Genomic DNA, 23,635 nt, shown 5'->3' on the forward strand with positions numbered 1-23,635 from the left:
TCTCAACGTTGAAGATGATGGCAAAACTGATCCATTAGGCAATGTAAAGTCGTCATCTGGGTTATCGTTCCACGTTCCCAGCAAGCCTTTGGTGGTATTCTTGTAAACGTCTGCTGGAGTTACGACGAACGACAGCATCTCCTTTTTCTCACAAAAATTCACCGACATTGTTGACGGAAAAGAAACCTGTAAACAGTTTTCTTCCGATTTTGAGACAGAAAGGTTTCTACCAACTTCTACACTTTGGTTTGTCAGCTTGTCGTAGTATTCGTACTTTTCTTGGTCTATCAGGATATCGAGTCCACCTAATAACATGAAAATCAATTGCACATATTTGCGTTTCAGTAAATTTGAAAATAAAAATGACGGCTATAAACATCCTTCGATTTACGGCAAATTACGCCATAATGACTAGAAATGGCCGAAGTTTTGTTTTTCAATGGTTTCTAAGAAACAGAGATTATCACATATGCTAATATTCTTGAACAAAGCAGATGTAGTGAGCCAGAAATTTCACATCTACTTTTTTAATATCTCAAGGCATAGAGGTTTGATTGCTCTTTAGTATCCCTCACCGCCTTCCTTTACTCGGACCTCAATGGTGCTCGTATTTTTTTCTTTCGCTGCGCCGGCTGAGAAAATAGTGGCGGTTGTTGAATTTCCCTGGGCAGCTTTTGTTCTGGCCTGTAGCTGGAATGTTCCATTTTGTGCATCAATCATGACGTATTCACCGAGTCCATTGAACGTGTAATTCCCATCATCCAGCGTTTTAATGTGAGGATCGCCCCAGAACCAACCTGAATTAACAATGAAAGCGAGCAGTTAAACAGAGTACGTGGGTAACTAGCCAAGTCGCAAGTCTTTGCTGTTACTTGTAGGATTGCCCCCGAGCTGAAAAGTCGATGTCTCAAGTATTGCTGGTAATGAAAATAGGAAATTATAAAACCAACGAAATAAGTAATTTTACTTGAAATTGTAAAACAGGCGATTTACGTACTTATGCGATTAGATTCGACATAAATCAATAAACCAACTGTCATATTACGTCATACCACGTGCTCCCATAGGGCATGGGGAGCTCAAAAGTGAATGACTCGGGAACCGCCATATTATCCGCTTATGTTTTACGCGGTATTCGTTGCGTTTTTAAATAGAGAACTTAAAAGGCAATATTGTGGCACCATCAAGCAACAAAAGTGTATGGCATGACTTCAGTTGAAGTTGCGTGGTGGCACGCTATGTCACGTGACATGACATTACATTTTATGACAACATACTATAATATACAGTAACACTTACGTCTTGGTGGAGGACTGTAAAGGGAACAGCTATCAGACGGACGATAAAGGTAAAACTGATTGCACAAAGGTATGTCAACGCAACAATATTGATAGGCCTCCTCGTCCAAGGAGAACGTTTTCACGTGATTGTACCAGTAATGGAAAGCTGTCACTTTCACATGACCGCCGTCAGGAGGACCAAGCTTGAGAGATCCCCAGTCTCTCCAGTCAGTGGAGTAGCAACATTCCTGTCTCAGCCAAAGTCCAACTAATCCTGTTAGTGTAGAATAATAATATACGAATTTGGAACGTCTGGATTCATAACAGACTTCAGGCCACGAATACCACCAGCTCCAGGAGAATCTTCCCCAGTCCAGCCACGCTTGCCACCAAGTACAAGGACATGCCATCTCCGGGTCTGATTTTATTAAGATGTGGTACAAGTAACGAATGTTCGCGAATTCATTAAGAAGAGCCCATGATAAGCACTTCTCCCGTGCACCTGTCCCATCGCTGTCCTCGATCCTCCAAAAGTACCTTCCCAACGAACCCGTATTTCCTTCTTTCTTATCAAGATCATACATTGCAAATGTAGCCGAGCTGAAATATGAAAAATGCGAAAGTAAAGTTCACACTTTTACTCAAGAAGATGAACAATTTTTTATTGAGTGTCGAAAAACCAAAGCTGAAGTTCTAGCCAATCAGGAAAGACACAGATAATACAGTGAACCAATCAAAACTCTCTAGGAAAATATTTGTAACTGGCACTAAACGTGGGAAAAGGTGCGAGCGGGTCACGTTGGGTTTTGGTTTTACTTCTGGATGGTTGAATAAGTGGCGCCATTTTTTTTTTTTTTTTTCTACCAATCAGAAGCGTAATAGTTATACTTGTGTAAAAAGTTTCATTTTTGTAATGTAGGACGACTGCAGTTAGCACAGCACAAGAGTGTAGTAAGAGAGTTGTAGTAAACGACGCAACGATAGAATAAGTATGAAATTGTCCCTATTTTTAAACTCTCTCTAACTCTCTCTAACTCTGCTCTTCTTCTACTCTTCGTAAATTTAACTTCTCACTCTTTGTGGTTTTTATAATCTTTGCCATCATTTCCTGCGTTCCAGCCAGCGACAGGAAGACCATAGTAACTAGTCCAGTAACGGTAATTGTCTCTGCAAGAATAAAAGTTACACAACTTGTATGCTTTTTCCCTCAGTGGCAAGACGAGCAACAACAACAAAATAACAACAGCAAAATTATCACCAAATAAAAAAAAAAAATTAGCATCATCACCAACAACGGTGACAAAATAACAAGATCGATGGCTAGACGGACGGGAAAAGTGATTGATATATTGATTTCCACTATTAAGCCATGGTCAATCTTCAGACGCATAAGCCTAACTCATTTCTCACTTGCGATCGCTGATTGGAAACAATGCAAATCCACTTACGGATCCGCTGGAACCACCCACTGAATTCCACCATCAGGGTAATTGTACATCAAAAATGTGTTTAATCCATCCGTAATTATGACAGCTTGAAAAGTGTTACTCTGAAAGGGAAATTAAAGTAAAGTAAGATTTCAAATGAAAATGCAAGAAAATGCAGTAACCCATGTCAGCGATCAAAAAAAGCAAGTCCCTTAACGACATTAGACGATCGACAAAAACGTACTACGTCTTTCTTCAGTTGAATGGTTTTTTGCAACTTCTAAAGTATACTTTTTTCAGTCTTGTTCTTATGGACCCACGAGATCACTACAGGTTCAAGACTCTAATAATTATCGAATTCCCGAATAGTTTATAAAACAGCACGTACGGCAACTCGAGCAGTTTTAGAAGTAACATTATGAGAAAAGCTAGTTACTAGTTTATTACCCAATCAGAGAGTGCAAAAGGCTCTACCGATTCACTGTTTCCACAAACTATACTAAGCAAAGATCAGCAGAAGAAAGACGAAAATGAAATGCATAAGAAAAAAGGTTTATCGGAACGTTTTCTCCGTAATAATGGGGACTTTAAGATATAGTAGGGCTAGGCTATAGTGCGCGGCAAATGCTGAAGATCACTTTCGGTGACGTCATGACGCGCGTTCCAGTATGGCTTTCCCGCCGTAGCCTTGCTTTCTACTACGGAAAGTGCCGGGTTTCACGTGAGTGTAAGCCTGCTGTTTACTTCTCATTTTAACGCTTTTTTCACTGTTTGAACCGCCTAGTTCAAAGATGATGTACTCAATCCTAAAATTCCGTTCTAAGATAATTGTTTCTCTGTCATTTGTACAGACAATTTGAACGATTTAAACATCTACCGTGAGGGACAGTCAGATTTGTACCTGGCCGAACAGCAACTACAAATAAGAAAGCTTCGTATATACTGAGTTGAGCTAGAATTGGTTTTTGCTGTTGAAAATGTACTTCAGTATTAGAACGAAAAGTTTTGTATTTTCGGGTTTACCACATTGTACAAATACTCTGCTCGTGCTGAAATCGAGCTTTTTATAAGTGTTAATTTTTTTTGTGAGTGGAATTACAGGCGGTTCTAAAAGCGTGCATCTGAGAGGCAAATCTAAGATCTGGGAGATGTAGGACGGATACATTAATACGTCATTAACCCAGCCTACGTAGTATGAAAGTAGAATAATGTCCCTGGTTTCCTTGAACGAAGCCATTTTTGTAAAGACACGTAGAGGCTGCACACGCCGTTGCCGTACAGCGAAATCATAATCCGTTTGAGCTTTGCGGAGAAAGAGGCGTTGTCAGCCCAATCTCTCACGGTCAAAGTAGCCGTAATAGTAGCTCGCCGTAGCATATCTTAAAGTCCTAATAGCATTGGTAGTAGCAGTAATATGGATAATAGACGTCTTACCTAACGACAGTTGTTGTCGTAATCGTAGTAATAGACGTATGGACCGAGCTTGTGCCAGGTCACGACAAGAACCCAAATGGCAGCAAAGTTGACAAATTCTATTCACTATTATACTAATCAAAGATAAGCTTAAGAAAGAAGAAAAAGAAATGCTTACCCAGGGACAGTTTAAGGGAAAGTTTTCCCCAGAATAATAGTATCTGTAGTAGTAGTAATATGGATAATAGACGTATGGACAGAGCTTCTGCCAGGTCACGACAAGAACCCAACTGGCAGCGAAGTTGGCAAATTTTTTACTGTCGCCATAGCGCTTTACATCTTGTGAGGCCATGTTGAGGATTTCAGAAGAGCTTTTCTTGGTTTGGCTGTATACTTGATAATATACCTTGGAATGATCAGCTCTAAAGGCAAAGTGCGTATCAGTCGTGGCCCAGAACGGTGCAATAATTGCCATATTTCTCAGCCACCAGTAGACACCAAACTTCCTTGGCCACCACCAGCTCCATTCATAATTCAACTGGATTATACCATTGCGGCATATCTACAAAATGAAGAAAATATGTTTAGATTAAAGCACACCACATCAACTCTTGTTTGGCAAAGAGCGAGTATTACACGTGTGTACTAATTTATTATTGGTTAACTCTGTCTCACTGACTTAATTACGGAGATGAAATCTGTTATTAGTACTGCTACCTGATGGGATGCTAATCCATCAAGGAACACATTTATATTCCAGGATGAATCCAGACATCACATTATAGAGTCAACACGAAAGCCCTACAGTAGAATATAGTTCACTTTAGTAAATAAAAGCGAAGAGGTTTATATACTTATGTGAATGTCCACAAATAGAGCGTTTCCAATTACGTGGCCAACAGCAATGCAATTTTATTGGAATGAAAGAAAGTGTTTACATAAGAAAAGAGTTCAACACCCTCAGGATTGGCTTGAAACACCGAAATGGCCGCCGTAAAAGGATGCCAATATGGCTGCGGTTACGTCATTTTGAAAACACGCTATATACTTACATGCAGCTTGTAATGCCTCTCCGAGAAGAATGGAAATCCAGTCCAATCGGTGTCGATCCTCAAGCAGTGGGAGGAGGAGAAGTATGGAGAGTCTTCAAGACGAAACTCGTTATCATTCTGCTGCGGGCCGTATGGATACATATTGTCCTCCTTTGGAGCAGCTTCAGTGAAATAGGCGAATGGATCAAATTAAGAATTACAGTTAATCAGCAATATATCAAAGCCATGATTAAAGGACTGCTTGAGCTATGGCGCTTACCTAGTTGTTTTTTAGTCGTTGTTGTCGTTGTTGTTGTTGTTACATCCCTATCCTTTTATTCTAATATTAGTCTGTGCTGTATCAGTAAGACTTAGCTGGAGAAACTGGTAATTGCTATAATATTTGTTTATATTGCTTGTTGCACGAGATAGTCACCGAAAAATGTGGAACGTCACACTTCGAACTTTCTTGTCCTTCGATAATGGCCTCAAGGCGTTTGCATACACATGATACCTGGCTCATTTTGCCTCACGCAGAGTCTTAATAAAATCAATTGTATTAACAGAAGAGAAATAGAACCCTTACGCGATATTATTGCTACTCACTTGTTGGATCTGGGGTTGTTGTCGCTAACAAGAAAAAATGGTAAGAAAAATGTGAATATCAGATACTTGACAGTCTTTTTTAGTTATACGAATACGTATGTAGATAGATAATGAGACAATGTTTTAAATGCAGAATGAACTTAACTACAGTAGATTGCACAGCAGTCATTGTAGCTGAGGTAAAGACAAAATACCAGCAAAAATCATTAACGTTATTGAGACTAAATTTTGGGGTCACAAACGTTAGACGTGATAAGGATTGTAAGCATGATCGTAGCACTGACTGTATTACAATGCTAGCTATTTTTTTTTTCGTAATAGTCCGTCAGGAAGAGAGTTAACGACTATCTCATTGACGAGGAAGCGTCCTGACTCAAGTACGTCGAGTAACTGGACGAGACGAAATCACCCGGACTGGTCAATTCTGCAACTGCTGACGCACTTGTTGTCAGAGAAAGAGCTGAGGTAGGAGACACACTGGCTGATATGTTGTCTGATTGGTTAAACACTTTTGCATCGCACTAGTACATTTTTGGAAACATTATTGTAGCATCAACTAAAATTGTATGGATACATATTTTTCTCCCTTGGAGCGGCTTCAATGAAATCAAAAAATAAAAATAAAAATGTATAACTTATATATAGCTTGTTGCACGATATGGCCACCTAAAAATGCAGAACACCACATTTCGAACTTTCTTCGATAATAACCTTAAGGACGGTGCCTACTTTTGTTAGTGCGCACACGTTCTGCGCATCACGCAAGACATGGTTTAAGCGCCACGCACGCGCTAGGGTTGACAATGACGCAATCAACTACGCTACCAAATACACTACTAAATTGAAAGCAAAATTTTCCCCTGTGACCAAATCAAGTTTAATGAACCTGTACTTAAACCAGGAACACCACAATAGTAGCATATCGCTAAGCAGCAACTGTTACCGTCATCCGGCTAAAAAACTATCTGTAAACCTCTCGAAAATTATACTGAAATCCAACTGTAAACACGTACCTGCAGATGACCTAGTGCGCGAGCAAAACAAGTGCGAGATACGCAATTGTTTTACTTACTAGGGAGATGACAGGGAAAAATGTAACGGGCACCGTGAAAGTTTTCAAAAAAGATGAATAACTTTTAAAAACGCGTGGTTACCCCTACATTTTATGTCATGAAATGGAAGTGGCAAGCCTATTCAACACGTGATTAGTTTCTGGTTGTGAGCAAAAGGTGTTTAGACTGTATTTCAGCTGAGCCCGAGGAAGGCTGTCAGAGACGCTAAGAGCTTTGTTGCAACGATTTTATTATTAAAAACATATTACAAACGGTTTTTATGTTACCATTTACCATACAGTTTTAAGGTCTTTATAAATGTGTTTGCTTTTCTGTATGCAAAGGTGTATTCTAAGGAAATCTCTGGGGAAATATTCTTTTCTTCTTTTTTCAGAAAAATGCTGATGTCAGCATTTTTGTTGAGATTCAAGGCTAATTATCTCGAAAAAATGCATGGCTACCCGCAGTTTTCTTTGTGGATTCCAATAGCCCTTGAAAAGATCTACGTTTTCCGCATGGTCCTAACCTGACGCAAAAACCTTTGTATTTAGTAGGCACCGTCTTTAAGGTATTTACTTACACATGATATCATTCATTGTACCTCGCGTACAGTCATAAAATCATTTACATTAACAGTTGCGACACAGTGGCTCTTGATAATCCTAATGGATGGTAATCCCGTGTCAGAGTATATATGATATGTTTAGACTACCACTAATTTCGCATAATATAGACACACAACATAAATACCCTCAGAGACACAAACATGAGTGCAAGGAATGAGCCTATTGAATAATTGGTTCTGTACTCTAAAACACACCTTCAATAACAATTGCAATCGTATCGGATGAGTTGCCAACACCATTTGCAACATCACAGGTGTAATTTCCAGCATCTTGTGAGGTAGTGTTAAGAATTTTCAGCTGAAGTTGGGTTTCATTGTAATGTGGAATAGTTATTCTTGAGTCATTTATCTCCACACTTGTATTTCGTGCTATAACAGTCCCATTTATTTTCCACAGTACTTCAGACACTGGTGGTGAAGCATTATACCGGCAGGTCAGCTGCATATTGTCCCCTATCGTTACAAACTCTGTTTGATTTCCATCGATTGTCACTTCTAATACAACTGCAATTGAAACACAATTGGAGTTAAAATCAAATATTTTCGAACGCCAGTTGATTTCCCTTTATCTCACGAACAAGAAATGGACAAACTAGAATTGTCTTTTCAGTAGAATAGACCATTATGTATTTTGATTCTACTTGCTTCTCCTTTTATAAAAATCCATGAATTGAAATACTCTTAAACATGACTTTTAGTAAATCTTATATATTTATATTTATCAAATACGCGAATAATAGCATTCTGATTCAGGGTTTTTTCCTTCGCACCTTGTCTTACCGGCAAAAGCATAGATGCAATGTTATGTGAGGTGAAACAAACAAAGATCGTCTGTTTCGCCTTCTTCCTGCAGGATAGCAGTACAGTATCGAACTTTTTAATTCATTAGCTGGCTGGCAACCGTTTCCAGCATATTTCAGCACTTCTACTTTGATGGATTAATACTGCCGCTCTTTCGTCAAACAATTCCATAGTATGTATAGGGAAAATCAAAGAACGAGAAATTTTGGTTTGTATATTTAAGTGGACGGTGTGCCTTAAACGCGCAATAATTCCAACAGTTTCCACTTTATAACAAGTTTAATAAATATTGGAGTGGTTTCACAACATGAAGATGGCTCCAATATCCCTCTTACAATTTGTTTAAACTTGGAACAAAGTTTCATTATTAGTATGTTCAAACATGCTAATCACAATTCGACACTAACCCAGAGTGGGTGGGGGTGGGGGAGGGGTCACATGACATGTCTTTATCGGAAAAAATCTCGTAGATCTAAAATCAAGGGCGTTTCAACCGGTTGTACTGTTGTGGCGGCAACCGTCACGAAGATGGCCACAACATGTTTAGTACATTTTTGGAAACATTATCGTAGCATCAACTAAAATTGCATGGATACATATTGTTCTCCCTTGGAGCGGCTTCAATGAAATCAAAAAATAAAAATAAAAATGTATAACTTATATATAGCTTGTGTCACGATATGGCCACCTAAAAATGCAGAACGCCAGATTTCGAACTTTCTTCGATGATAAGCATAAGACATTGACTTGCACATGACATTATTCATTGTACCTCGCGTACAGTCATAGACTCTTTTACTTTAACACAGATGAAAAGAAATATTACGCTGATCTTATGTGTACTCACTTGTTGGAGCTGGAGTTGTAGCTGACGAGAAAAAAGAAAAATGTGAAGAAAATTTGAATACAGTATCAGGTAATTAGCAGTGTTTATAATTATACAAATATGTCTGTTGATAACAAGATAATGTGTAATGAATAAACAGGAGACTTACCTACAGTAGATTGCACGGCAATCATTGTAGCTAAGGTAAAGACAAAACGACAGCACAAATTATTAACGTTTTTGATATTAAATTTTGTGGTCACAAACGTTAAACGTAACAACGATTGCCAGAATGATCATAGCTGTGGTTGTATTACAGTGCTAGCTCTTTTATATCGGAATAGTCAGTCATTATAGATTATTTACTCCTTTCTGTTAAGGTAAGGGTAAAGGTAATGTTATGATAGGCCAAACCCTACATGACATGCTATGCCCGTGCCATGCCATCCCATGCCATGCCATGCTGTGCCTCGTCGTGCTTTAATGATCCCTCCAACATTTTCCTCGAAACTTGATCGATTGTTGGGTTGCATGTTTTTGGTAACATAGGATACTCTAGGTGCACGGCAATGGTTTATTATACTCTGGAAAACGAACCCAGTCATATCTTCTCACTCTGTGTGCGAGCTGTCATATCAATATTTAAAAAAAAGCAACACGCAATATGATATCGAGGATAAGTAACATAACACATGACCATCTCTGAACGTGGGTCGTCCGCTGTCTTCGCATTCGGTAGCATGGCGGCCTTTCCGACATCGGCAAGTTAGCTGGCAAATCAGATGCGAGAAAAACCGCAAAAAAAGCAAACTGGCTGTGAGCTAATCTCTTTTGATACGCATACTTACACGACATGTAAGATGTCGAAGATGTGGTGCTGCAGGGACAGTAACATACAGAGGAGCTCAAAGAGGCAGAGGCACTACTTGTATTGGTTGCAGCGGTCGTTAAGCTGTCGGAGAATGGAGAACTCTGGCCAGAAGTGCTGGATGTAATGGTTGCACCACTCGTTGAATCATATGGCAACGGAATACTTTGTGATGTAGTGGTTGCAGCGGTCGTTAAGATGTAGGAAGATGGAGGACTCTGGTCAGAGGTGCTGGATGTACTGATTGCACTACTCGTTAAATGATATAGTGAGGAAGTACTTTGTGATCTCGTTGAAGTAGAACCACAAGGACAAATACACATAGGGGTGGCATCACTCATGCTGGAAGAAGCTAAAAAGAACACAGAATACAATTTAACGCTAGTAAATACAATGACTAGTAATGTTCTCAAGCAATTTTTATAAAGTGAGGAGAGAAAGGAGAAAGGGAGAGAGTTAACGACTATCTCATTGACGAGGAAGCGTCCTGACTCAAGTACGTCGAGTAACTGGACAAGACGAAATTACCGTGACTGGTCAATTCTGCAACTGCTGACGCACTTGTTGTCAGAGACAGAGCTGGCGTAAGAGACACACTGGCTGATATGTTATCTGATTGGTTAAACACCTTTGCATCGCACTAGTACATTTTTGGAAACATTATTGTAGCATCAACTAAAATTGTATGGATACATATTGTTCTCCCCTGTAGCGGCTTCAATGAAATCAAAAAATAAAAATAAAAATGTGTAACTTATATATAGCTTGTTGCACGATATGGCCACCTAAAAATGCAGAACGCCACATTTCGAACTTTCTTCGATAATAACCTTAAGGACGGTGCCTACTTTTGTTAGTGCGCACACATTCTCCGCATCACGCAAGGCATGGTTTAAGCGCCGCGCGCGCGCTAGGGTTGACAATGACGCGATCAACTACGCTACCAAATACACGACTAAATTGAAAGCAAAATTTTCCCCTGTGACCAAATCAAGTTTAATGAACCTGTACTTAAATCAGGAACACCACAATAGTAGCATATCGCTAAGCACCAACTGTTACCGTCTTCCGGCTGAAAAACTATCTGTAAACCTCTCGAAAATTATACTGAAATCCAACTGTAAACACGTACCTGCAGATGACCTAGTGCGCGAGCAAAACAAGTGCGAGATACGCAATTGTTTTACTTACTAGGGAGATGACAGGGAAAAATGTGACGGGCACCGTGAAAGTTTTCAAAAAAGATGAATAACTTTTAAAAACGTGTGGTTACCCCTACATTTTATGTCATGAAATGGAAGTGGCAAGCCTATTCAACACGTGATTAGTTTCTGGTTGTGAGCAAAAGGTGTTTAGACTGTATTTCAGCTGAACCCGAGGAAGGCTGTCAGAGACGCTAAGAGCTTTGTTGCAACGATTTTATTATTAAAAACATATTACAAATGGTTTTTATGTTGCCATTTACCATACAGTTTTAAGGCCTTTATAAATGTGTTTACTTTTCTGTATGCAAAGGTGTATTCTAAGGAAATCTCTGGGGAAATATTCTTTTCTTCTTTTTTCAGAAAAATGCTGATGTCAGCATTTTTGTTGAGATTCAAGGCTAATTATCTCGAAAAAATGCATGGCTACCCGCAGTTTTCTTTGTGGATTCCAATAGCCCTTGAAAAGATCTACTTTTTCCGCATGGTCCTAACCTGACGCAAAGACCTTTGTATTTAGTAGGCACCGTCTTTAAGGTAATTACTTACACATGATATTCATTGTACCTCGCGTACAGTCATAAAATCATTTACATTAACACAAATGAAAAGAAATATTACGGTGATCTTATCTATACTCACTTGTTGGAGCTGGAGTTGTAGCTGACGAGAAAAACGAAAAATAGGAAGAAAATGTGACTACAGTATCAGGTAATTAGCAGTGTTTATAATTACACAAATATGTAGGTTGATAATGAGAGAATGTGTAACAAATAAACAGGAGACTTACCTACAGTAGATTGCACGGCAATCATTGTACTCAAGGTAAAGACAAAACGACATCACAAATTATTAACGTTTTTAATAATACACATGAAAAATTTACTCGATTCTGATTGGCTGATAGCAGTGCAGTTCAAGTGTAGCACCAGTGCAAAAAGTGTAACACCGGTGCAAAAAGTGTAACACCAGTGCAAATTACACATCGTAATTCTGGATTATGATTGGCTGAAAGACAATAGGAAATTTTCGAAGGCAATGATATTACCTAAAATGATGAGGAAACTTTTGTGCGGAAACTTTGAAAAAAGTTTTCTCGAATGAGAAAAAATGGCTTTAAGCTAAGAAGGATCTTCCGTCACTTCCTCCACTCAATTTTTTTCATGTTTATATTATCAATAAGTAATCATACAGTTTTTATCGTTCAATTTGAAATTAATTTGCTCTTGTGAGTTTTTCAAAAAAGCTGAAACTTCAGCTTTTTGAAAACCTCGCTCGTACAAATTAATTCCAAATTGAACTGGAAACCGTATGATTACCTATACTAATATTAAATTTTGGGGTCACAAACGTTAAACGTAACAACGATTGCCAGAATGACCACAGCTATGGTTGTATTACAGTGCTAGCTCTTTTTTATCGTAATAGTTAGTCATTATAGATCATTTGCTCCTTTCTGTTAAGGTAAGGGTAAAGGTAATGCTATGATAGGCCAAACCCTACATGACATGCTATGCCCGTGCCATACCATGCTATGCCTTGTCGTTCTCTAATGATCCCTCTAATGTTTCCCCCGAAACTTGATCGATTGTTGGGTTGCATGTTTTTGGTAACATAGGAAACTCTAGGCGCACTACAATCGTTTATTATACCCTGGAAAACGAACCCATTTGCTGACTAATGACGAAAGGCTTAAGGACTCACTTTTTGATGCAGAGATGGTCTGACTCACTGACGGAGATGTACTCTTCACAGGAATTGTAGACAAACTGGTACTGCTCCTTGAACTTACGGTGTCTGAAACACTAGCGCTGCTGCTGGAACCAAGGGACTCTGAAACACTGGCACTGTTGCTTGAACTTTCAGACACACTGACGCTGCTGCTGTAACTTACGGATTCGGAAACACTAGCGCTGCTGCTGGAACTGTCAGACGCACTGGCACTACTGCTGAAACTGGGCAATACACTGGCACTGCTGCTTGAACTTGGCGAAACAGTGACACTGCTGCTTGAACTGACGGATTCTGAAACAATAGCACTTGTGCTGGAACTGTCAGACAAACTGACACTGCTGCTGGAACTTGGCGACACACTGGCACTGCTGCCGGAATCTGAAATGGAGCAAGAAACGGACAAACTAGAATTGTCTTTTAGTAGAATAGACCGTTATGTATATTGATTCTAATTGCTTCTCCTTTTAAGAGAATCCATGAATTTAAGTACTCTTAAACATGACTTTCAGTAAATCTTATATATTTTTACTTTATCAAATACGCGAATAATAGCATTCTGATTCAGGGTTTTACCCTCGCACCTTGTCTTACCGGCAAAAGCATAGATGCAATGTTATGTGAGGTGAAACAAACAAAGATCGTTTGTCTCGCCTTCTTGCTGCAGGATAGCAGTGCAGTATCGAGCTTTTTAATTCATTAGCTGGCTGGCAACCGTTTCCAGCATATTTCAGCACTTCTACTTTGATGGATTAATACTGCCGCTCTTTCGTCAAACAAATGACCAGTCATTGGCGAACAAGTTATAGTTACTTGTTTACTTGTCATTACTTGTTACCATACCAACGGGTATAAGCTGATGAAAACGCTGTTAATTACAGCTCTTAATGACGAGTCTGGTGACCTCCATTTGTTATCATGGAATTGCAAGTTTTCAATTCAATTCAATTTTTATTTCTATAATTTTAAGTTTATAATATAAAGGATTACACAACCCGCATATAGTAGAGCTAATCGACGCGGGTTCTGTTATTTACAACCACATTTAGGTAAAAGTGATTTTAAAACAGGTAAGCTAAATGAATAAGATAAAAAAAGTAATCAGGTATACACATACATTAACAGATAACTAGTATTTACATGGATTGAACAAGAATTCATAAAAAGGAAATCATAATAGCCAGAGTTTGATGAATGGTAATGAGTAATTTTTGAGATTAACGTCGAGACTTCAAAATAATCATTCTCATCACCAAGCATCGCAAAAAATAATTGGCGAATTTTGCTTTGAAGTTTACGCTATTCAGGTCTCAAGCAATTCCATAACTTAGCTCCAAAAACAGAGAACGTGTTAGGTCGAATAGTCAGTCTTGATTTATTAACATACAAGTTACCAGCATCAGAAAATCTGGTGTTTTATGAATGGACGTCAGAAGAACAGGGAAATACATCACAGATATTCTTAGGCGCAGAGTTGGTAGATACATCGTGCATAAGAGAAGATATTGTTTCAAAATAAAGCATACTGAGGGGTAAAACATGGGCGGAGACAAACAAACGAATAGCATGAGATCTATTACCAGCAAAGAACATTAATCAAAGAGGTCGTTTTTGTAAGATAAAGATCTTTTTACACTAAAATTGTGCAGCTTGCCCCCAGGGTGCAATTCCATAGTATGTATAGGGGAAAATCAAAGAACGAGAAATTTTGGTTAGAATATTTAAGGGGACGGTGTGCCTTAAGTTTCCACTTTATAAAAAGTTTAATAAATATTGGACTGGTTTCACAACATAAAGATGGCTCCAAAATCCCTCTTACAATTTGTTAAAACTTGGAACAAAGTTGCATTATTAGTATGTTCAAATATGCTAATCACAATTCCACACTAACCCAGAGTGGGTGGGGGTGGAGGAGGGGTCACATGACTTGCCTTTAACGGAAAATCTCGTAGATCTAAAATCAAGGGCGTTTCAAGCGGTTGTGCTGTTGTAGCGGCAACCGTCACGAAGATTGCCAAAACATGTTTAGTGCATTTTTTGAAACGTTATTGTAGCATCAACTAAAATTGTATGGATACATATTGTTCTCTCTTGGAGCGGCTTCAATGAAATCAAAAAATAAAAATAAAAATGTACAACTTATATATAGCTTGTTGCACGATATGGCCACCTAAAAAATGCAAAAACACATTCTGTGCTGCAGTCCTTGAAATATTTCATGTGCGGACTGCAAACCCTAACATATATAACTTTAATTCTCCGCTAAGTTTCTCTCGACTTGCACACTTACACAACAGGTACGATGTTGAAGTTGCTGTGATGCAGGGACAATAACAAACAGAGGAACTCAAAGAGGCAAAAGCACTAATTGTATTGTTTTTGTTGGTCGCTACGTTGTAGAAGATTTGAGAACTCTGGTCAGAAACGCTGGATGAAATGAAACCACCGCTTTTTGAATGACATAGAAACTCATGGAAAGAAAGTTAACGACTCACTCATTGACGAGGAAACGGCCTGACTCAAGTACGTCGACGAACTAGACGAGACGAAATCACCTTGACTGGTGAATTCTGGAACTGCTGACGCGCTTGTTGCCAGAGACCGAGCTTTGCTTGATACATCGATTAATGAAAACAAAAATATTGTTATGTGATGTGATGATTATTAATGTTCTGAAGCCGCCTTAAAAAGCCCTGATTAATGTATATCATGCCACGCGAATAAAATGTCGATTACGACAAATAAGCTACTTTCTTTTACTAAAAAAATGGTCGAACTTTTTATCGTGAAAGTCAAAAAACCGTGACCACTTTAATGTTATTTTAAATTGTCGATTGTGTAGCCAGCAATCAGATGCGAGAAAAACCGCAACAAAGCAAACAAATTAACGATGTCTCAATCAGTCACGAAACTTCGATCATTTTTCCTTCCAAAAAAGGCTGTTACCCTTTAGTTCTATAATTACTTATTTAACCTGCTCTATTTGTGCAAGCAAAACCAGAAGTTCCAGCTACTTTAAATGACGTGTGGCTCAAACCTGTACACACGGACTTGCAGCTAAGGGTACAAAACCAGACAGACAGCTCCTTTATATTCAACTTTATGCGTTGCTATATTATCAATGAAAAACAAATCCAGCCTAATTTTAGAATAAAGGTTATTATAAAGGTCATAGATAATGTAGACAGTTTTACAAAATGGGGTAAAAGTGAGTTCTAAATTCATGAATGGTGAATTCACAAATTTGAAATTCTTTTATCGCTTATTAGCTAGGACTTATTAGTCCGTTCCTATATGGCTGTAGCTCAGCGAGAAGGCAAGATGGACCAAATCCTGCGCTATGATTGGCTACCCGAAAGACTGAGACTTTTTCCGTTACCAGGTGCCTTTATATTTCGGTATCAATCCGTCTGTCCTAGTTACGAAAGTTTGCAGGTTCCATTGACATATAACCGTGAAAGCAAAGGCCAAACGGCATGCAGCGGTGGGAATTAAAATGCCATTAAAAGAAGGAATTAACTGGGAGTAGGTTAATTGATCATTTTCTTGAGTCCATGTACAAATATTGCTGGGTATTTCTTGTGCGAAAACTACATCATATTATTCTTCACAAAAAGTCTCATACATTTCTTAACTACTGCCATGTAACCTATGCTGTTTTCACGGAAACATCGCATTCCGAATAAATCAACATTCACTTTCTTGTAACACGAGAAATGACTCGGTCGCGGATTCATAACAAGTGATCATGTGACCACGATTTACCGTTCGCATCTCTTGCATCCCGAAGTCTTAAATCGATTACTTCTCTAAGGTATGTGATTTGTAGCTCTGGCCAAATTTGTTGACTTGTTCACTGTTATGAATAACGTATTGTTCTTCTATCAACCGAAGGGACGCATCAAAGTCGCGGTATGTTAACCGTTAGCTTGGTCACCTACTGCAAACTACGTTTTCTTCAGTGATTATACAGAAAACAATGCATCTTCCTGAGAACTATCGGGAAGCAATATTTTCATCTAATAAAGCGAGTTGGAGGGCTTAAGTTAATCAAGTTTTGGCAGTCAATGCAGATTTATATTGTTCGATGTTTCACGAATATGACCTTATACAGAATGCATACTTTATATTCTTGTGATTTTTAGTAATAACATAGTCACATATGATTTCCGTAATTTCCAATGTAACTTGAACGCAGATATATCGAGCTTTCTTCCATGCGATTGTTCTATAGTCTTCCAAGTTGCAAGCTTTGTTTCAGCGATGAAATAACACGAGAGGTATTTGTTTCACAAAGCTGCGACTGTAACGGGTGAGCACAACGGGAATCTCTTAACAGTGTTCCTTAAAACCAACCCTTGAAGAGCAGAAATTCCGGAATAAATCATGCACACAAACTAGAAATGATATTCTACCATTGCAGTGTTTCCTGCGCTAAACAGACGAGCGCGTAAAATTCTTAAGATGTAATTAATTGCAACTGTTAAAATTCCAAACAACTACATTATTTATATTCATGCATAGCACCTTCTTCATCTGTGGTAGCATTCACTACAGAGCTCCCATCACTAATGCCAACCATGTTTCTTGCAAACACTTTAAAGTAGTATGTTGTCCAAGGTAAGAGGTTTCCAAGAGAAGCACTTGTATTGGACACCACACAGGAACTATCTGACAGGGATCCTTGACAGACAGCATCTACAAACACTTCATTATTTTGACTTCTCTTCACTGTGTAGTTTTGAATTGCACTGTTTCCATCAAAACCAGAAATCCAGGAAATAACCACTACTCGAGAGCTCTTTGAATCAACTGACACATTCAACGGTGGGTGTGGTTTCACTGTAGAGTTGATTTATAGAAACTCTTTTCAAAAACAATCCATGTACGATTAAAATTGTTTTATTATTAATCGTATCTATAGCAAAATCCCTCATTGTAATTGGTTCCTCGCACTTATTTGCCATGTAATCTGCGCCGATCACAAGGGTGTCCAATTACAGGTAACCCCTTACAACTTTTTTTTTTTTAATAGGCCATTTCCGAGTTACCTTGAGCCTCTGTTTCAAAATGAGTCTTCGTGGAAAAACTCTTCTCATGAAAATAATTTTAAGGACGATGCCTACTAAATACAAAGGTTTTTGCGCCAGGTTAGGACCACGCGGAAAAAGTAGATCTTTGCAAGAGCTATTGGAATCCACAAGGAAAACTCGGGGTAGCCATGCATTTTTCGAGATAATTAGCCTTGAATGTCAACAAAAATGCTGACATCAGCATTTTTCTAAAAAAAATTGATGGAAAGGATGTTTCTTCACAGATTTCCTTAGAATTTGACTTTTCATATAGAAAAACAAACACATTTATAAAGATCTTAAGATAAATGGTAAATGGTAACATAAAAACCCTTTTTGGTATGCTTTTAATAAGAAAATCGCTGTAAAAGCGCTTTTAGCGTCTCTGGCATGCTTCCTCTGGTTCAGCTTAAATAAGTCTAAATATCGTTTGCTCACAACCAGAAACTAATCATTTGTTGAATAGGCTTGTCATTTCCATTTTGCATCTTTTAAAGTTATTGATCTTTTTTGAAAGGTTTAACCGTGCCCGCTACACTTTTTCCTGTCACCTCCTCAGTAAGTAAAATATCTGCGTATTTCGCACTTGTTTTGCGCGCGCAGTACGCCATCTGCAGGTACATGTTTACAGTTGGATTTCAGTATAATTTTCGACAAGTAACAGCCAGTTTTTCAGCTGGAAGAAGTTAACCGTTAGTGGTTAGTGGTATGCTGCTATTTTGGTGTTCCTGGTTTAAGTACAGGTTCATTAAACTTGATTTGGTCACGGTAGAAAAATTTTGGCCCATTGGATACCTGTAATGGGACACCTACGTGATTTGCACGTCAATCACGCGCGCTTTAATGGTTACTTTAACGCACATTGAAACACGTACGATCTACAGAAATCAGTTTCATAAATGACTTACTTCTATGTGGACTCTAAGCTGAAGTTTTTGAAAATTTTAATCCGTAGTCACACACACCTTGAATGATGATTGATGTTGCATCTAATGAGTTACCAACATCATTGACAACAAGACAAGTGTAATTCCCAGCGTCTTGTGGTGTAGTTGCATTTATTTCTAATTGTACTTGGCTTTGATTGAAATGTGGAATAGTTACTCTTGAGTCATTAATCTCCACACTATCATTTCTTGCTATTACTGTTCCATTTTTGTTCCACTGCACTTCAGACACCGGTGGCAAAGCATTGTACTGGCATGTCAGAAGTAGTAATCTTCCTTCTATCACAAACTGTTCTTGAATACCAATAATCGTCACTTCTGGCGCAACTGCAACTGTGAAATTGTTTCAGTTAGTTGCAAACTTGTCTCAGTTAATCTAAAATAAAATAAAGTGGAATGAAATACAACATAAAATGAATTAAAACGGGCAGTCATCCACTTTTCTCAGATCAAACTGGATTTGGGAGGAGCTGGTATTTTATCTATCAACCGAATTTAAAATAGCATTTTTTTTTCAGTAGTACGTTGTTTCAGTTTGGGAGGCTCAACTAAACCATATAAGCGCCCTTAGAGGCTCAAATAAACCAAAGAAGCCACCCTTAGATGTAGCCCGAGGTTTCAAGGCCTGCTTTGGCAGGGGCAACTGGGTTACTGGGGTAGATCAATACACTCGCTGATATTGTTAAAACCTGAGCCATTATTAAAGTAGAAAGAACTACTCTAAGGACGGTGCCTAGTTTTGTTAGTCTTTTATCATTCTATGTGAAACTTGAACAATTAAACGTCAGCAAATGGCCAAAATGAACGACCGAGTACCTAAGGAAAGACTCTGCACCAGCAGGTTAAATCACGTTTTTCTCAAAATCTACCCGTATGACCCCGCCTCAAAATTTCAGGAATAAGAAATTGGCTCTGATTCAACATTGATGCAAAGTAAAATAAAAATCAGTAAATGGACGGAGACACCGTTAATTTGTTTGCTTTGTGGACGTTCTTAGGCTTGTCACGCGTGACAAGCCTTAGAACTTCTGCGTGGGAGGCCAACGGCGACACAGATGAGAACAAAAATTTTGTTATGTGATGTGATGGTTATTAATGTTCTGAAGCCGCCTTAAAAAGCCCTGATTAATGTATATCAGGCCACGTGAATAAATTGTCGATTACGACAAATAAACTACTTTCCTTTATTAAAAAATGGGCGAACTATAGTGTAGCCACCAATCGGATGAGAGAAAAAACCGCAACAAAGCAAACAAATTAACGGTGTCTCAATCAGTCACGAAACCACATTTCGATCGTTTTTCCTTCCAAAAAAGGCTGTTACCCTTTAGTTCTATAATTACTAATTTAACCTGCTCTATTTGTGCAAGCAAAACCGGAAATTCCAGCTACTTTAAATGACGTGTGGCTCAAACCTGTACACATGGACTTGCAGCCTAAGGCTACAAAACCAGACAGACAGCTCCTTTATATTCAATTTCATCCGTTGCAATATTATCAATGAAAAACAAATCCAGCTTAATTTTAGAATAAAGTTTGTTATAAAGGTCATAGATAATGTAGACAGTTTTATAAAACGGGGTAAAAGGGAGTTCTAAATTCATGAATGGTGAATTCACAAATTTGAAATTCTTTTATCGCTTATTAGCTAGGACTTATTAGTTCGTTCCTATATGGCTGTAGCTCAGCGAGAAGGCAAGATGGACCAAATCCTGCGCTATGATTGGCTACCCGAAAGACTGAGACTTTTTCCGTCAGCAGGTGCGTTTGTATTTCGGTATCAATCCGTCTGTCGCAGTTACGAAAGTTTGCAGGTTCCATTGACTAGCATGTAACCGTGAAAGCAAAGGCGAAACGGCATGCAGCGGTGGGAATTAAAATGCCATTAAAAGAAGGAATTAACTGGGAGTAGGTTAATTGATCATTTTCTTGAGTCCATGTAAAAATATTGCTGGGTATTTCTTGTGCGAAAACTACATCATATTATTCTTCACAAAAAGTCTCACGCATTTCTTAACTACTGCCATGTAACCTATTCCGTTTTCACGGAAACATTGCATTCCGAATTACTCAACATTCATTTCTTGCAACATGACAAATGACTCGGTCGCGGATTCATAATAAGTGATCATGTGACCACGATTTACCATTCGCATCTCTGGCATCCCGAAGTCTTAAATCGATTACTTCTCTAAGGTATGTGATTTGTAGCTCTGGCCATATTTGTTGACTTGTTCACTGGGATTAATTAGATTGTGATTTATTATCTTTTTAGATTGTGGTAAGTTCAACCGAAATGCCGGCTCCACAATGAGACGCCAGTTAATAGGTTATTTTGTCTACCCGCGAATGAATAGCGTATTGTTCTTCTATCAACCGAAGGGACGCATCAAAGTCGCGGTATGTTAACCGTTAGCTTGGTCACCTACTGCAAACTACGTTTTCTTCAGTGATTATACAGAAAACAATGCATCTTCCTGAGAACTATCGGGAAGCAATATTTTCATCTAATAAAGCGAGTTGGAGGGCTTAAGTTAATCAAGTTTTGGCAGTCAATGCAGATTTATATTGTTCGATGTTTCACGAATATGACCTTATACAGAATGCATACTTTATATTCTTGTGATTTTTAGTAATAACATAGTCACATATGATTTCCGTAATTTCCAATGTAACTTGAACGCAGATATATCGAGCTTTCTTCCATGCGATTGTTCTATAGTCTTCCAAGTTGCAAGCTTTGTTTCAGCGATGAAATAACACGAGAGGTATTTGTTTCACGAAGCTGCGACTGTAACGGGTGAGCACAACGGGAATCTCTTAACAGTGTTCCTTAAAACCAACTCTTGAAGAGCAGAAATTCCGGAATAAATCATGCACACAAACTAGAAATGATATTCTACCATTGCAGTGTTTCCTGCGCTAAACAGACGAGCCCTGGTATTACATAACATCGATAACTAATGTTATTGTTCAAAGTGTTCACTAATCAGCGGGCTATCAGCACTTAAGCCATTCAAGTACAACATAGGATACTAAGCGAGACCTTGAATCCCATTCCTGTCTATTTAAGTAATGCTTAGTTAAGGTGAGTACCGTGCACTTGTAACCGAATAACGGGGGCTCTGTCCTGACAAATTTTTAGCCGCATTCACCAGCTGCCTATTCAATGCGCAACGCCCAGGAGACTTTTTCTTCGATTCTTTTCTCGCTGAAGGCTTTTATCTTTACCCACAGACGTCCGAAACTAAGCAAATAGATAATACACTTTTCCACTTACCATACGACAGGAGAAATCCTTGAAGGATGATAACTGTCACGATGAAATAAAATTTTGCCATTGTCGCTACTCTGTTGTCGTTTTAAATATACCTTCCAAAAGACTTCAGTCAAGACACGATTAACCTGAACCTCAGGAGCCAGGGACCGGAATTCTAAACTGATTATGAGATTTTGTCAGGACAATGAATTCAAAGGTTTTGAGAGGGACAATTTATCGGTTCCACTCACAACCACATTCGGATGCGACGCTATGACATGAAATGGCTGCTTTGCCCCTCAATTTTCTCGACCACGTCCAAATAACCATAACAGCTACCCCAAACAAGTGCTATATCCCCGAGGCTACACTTTATTTATTTTTACCGCAACGTCTACATAACTAAAAAGTTTGAGTTAATTACTGTTGGAAACAAAGACCTGGAAATTAATTAAAAAAAAAAAAAATTCCAATAAACTATACATCAGTAGAAAGTTTAATAAATGTTGTTTACGATAGTAGTATAATTCAAGCGACCTTTTCTTTCAAGAAATGTCAGAAGCCGGTAAACCATTGAACGACCGAGGTTCCTTCTATTGAACTTATCGGATATCGAATGCTGCAGCACGAGCCAAATAGCGGCACATTCTTATTCACGCCAGGCATCAATGAACAAACGTGTGTCAGCCTATATATGTCGATATCCTGACTGGTTGTTAAGATATCCGCATGCAAAGATGTAGTAGCTAAGGGCCTGATTAAATGGCGAAGTTCAGCCCGGCTAGGGGGGCTGAAATTTTGTTGCGATTACATGACGAATTTCAGCCCGGGCTGAATTGCGGCCCGGGCTGAATCCTTCTCCAAGTAATCGCCAATTTGATTTCATGAGAATTTGTTTCAGAAGCCGGGCTGAAACTTCAGCCCGGCTAAGGGCCTGATTACATGGCGAATTTCAGCCCGGGCTGAAATTTCAGCCCGGCTAGCGGGGCTGAAATTATGTTGCGATTACATAACGAATTTCAGCCCGGGCTGAAATATTAGCCTCGGCGCCAAATATGAAATTGTGTGCGAAAAGTCTTCAGAGGATCAAAATGGCGCCGAGAACACGAATCGTGAAAATAGGCGCGTTGCTTCTCTCGTAGTTTGACCTTTTGTTGGCGCTCAATTTTAAACTTTTTGGGATAGTAACACCCTACAATGATGATGGAACTGAAACGAAACCTGTCTCTCAACCAGAAAGACGTACTTTTATAGAAAGAAAATATGTCCTCAAGCTAGCCGAGTTCATAGCTTCCCTGACAGCCTCGTGCTGTTTAATCTTGTCTCGATGTTCTTATATTCCATCAAAGCTTTGAAATTAGAGAGATTCTCTATTTTATCGCCTTTATTCCATTGAGATCGTTTCTACTTCTTAGCGGCAGCCATCTTATTTCCTGCTTTTCAGCCCGGGCTGAAATTCCGTTTCGATTACATGGGATTTTTTCAGACTTTTCAG

General features: G+C 38.8%; 1 protein-coding gene across 1 annotated transcript in view; it reads right to left on the reverse strand.

The window, feature by feature from the left end:
* Positions 1-23,407, reverse strand: part of LOC145500233 (mucin-like protein) — a 39,257-nt gene extending 15,850 nt beyond the window's left edge. The window contains exons 1-15 of the mRNA XM_081479750.1: positions 22,162-23,407; positions 12,836-13,243; positions 11,774-11,794; positions 9,910-10,281; positions 9,231-9,260; positions 9,083-9,103; positions 7,630-7,938; positions 5,758-5,781; positions 5,173-5,333; positions 4,299-4,682; positions 2,729-2,829; positions 2,355-2,447; positions 1,300-1,880; positions 576-797; positions 8-305 (exon numbers count right to left, since the gene is read on the reverse strand). Of these exons, the coding sequence (XP_081335876.1) occupies positions 8-305; positions 576-797; positions 1,300-1,880; positions 2,355-2,447; positions 2,729-2,829; positions 4,299-4,682; positions 5,173-5,333; positions 5,758-5,781; positions 7,630-7,938; positions 9,083-9,103; positions 9,231-9,260; positions 9,910-10,281; positions 11,774-11,794; positions 12,836-13,243; positions 22,162-22,222 (3,086 nt within the window). The 5' untranslated portion in view covers positions 22,223-23,407. The remainder of the gene's footprint in view (positions 1-7; positions 306-575; positions 798-1,299; positions 1,881-2,354; positions 2,448-2,728; positions 2,830-4,298; positions 4,683-5,172; positions 5,334-5,757; positions 5,782-7,629; positions 7,939-9,082; positions 9,104-9,230; positions 9,261-9,909; positions 10,282-11,773; positions 11,795-12,835; positions 13,244-22,161) is intronic.
* Between the last annotated feature and the right edge of the window lie 228 nt (positions 23,408-23,635).

The sequence above is a fragment of the Orbicella franksi genome, chromosome 10 (genome assembly GCF_964199315.1).
Source record: "Orbicella franksi chromosome 10, jaOrbFran1.1, whole genome shotgun sequence".
Taxonomy (NCBI): Eukaryota; Metazoa; Cnidaria; class Anthozoa; order Scleractinia; family Merulinidae; genus Orbicella; species Orbicella franksi.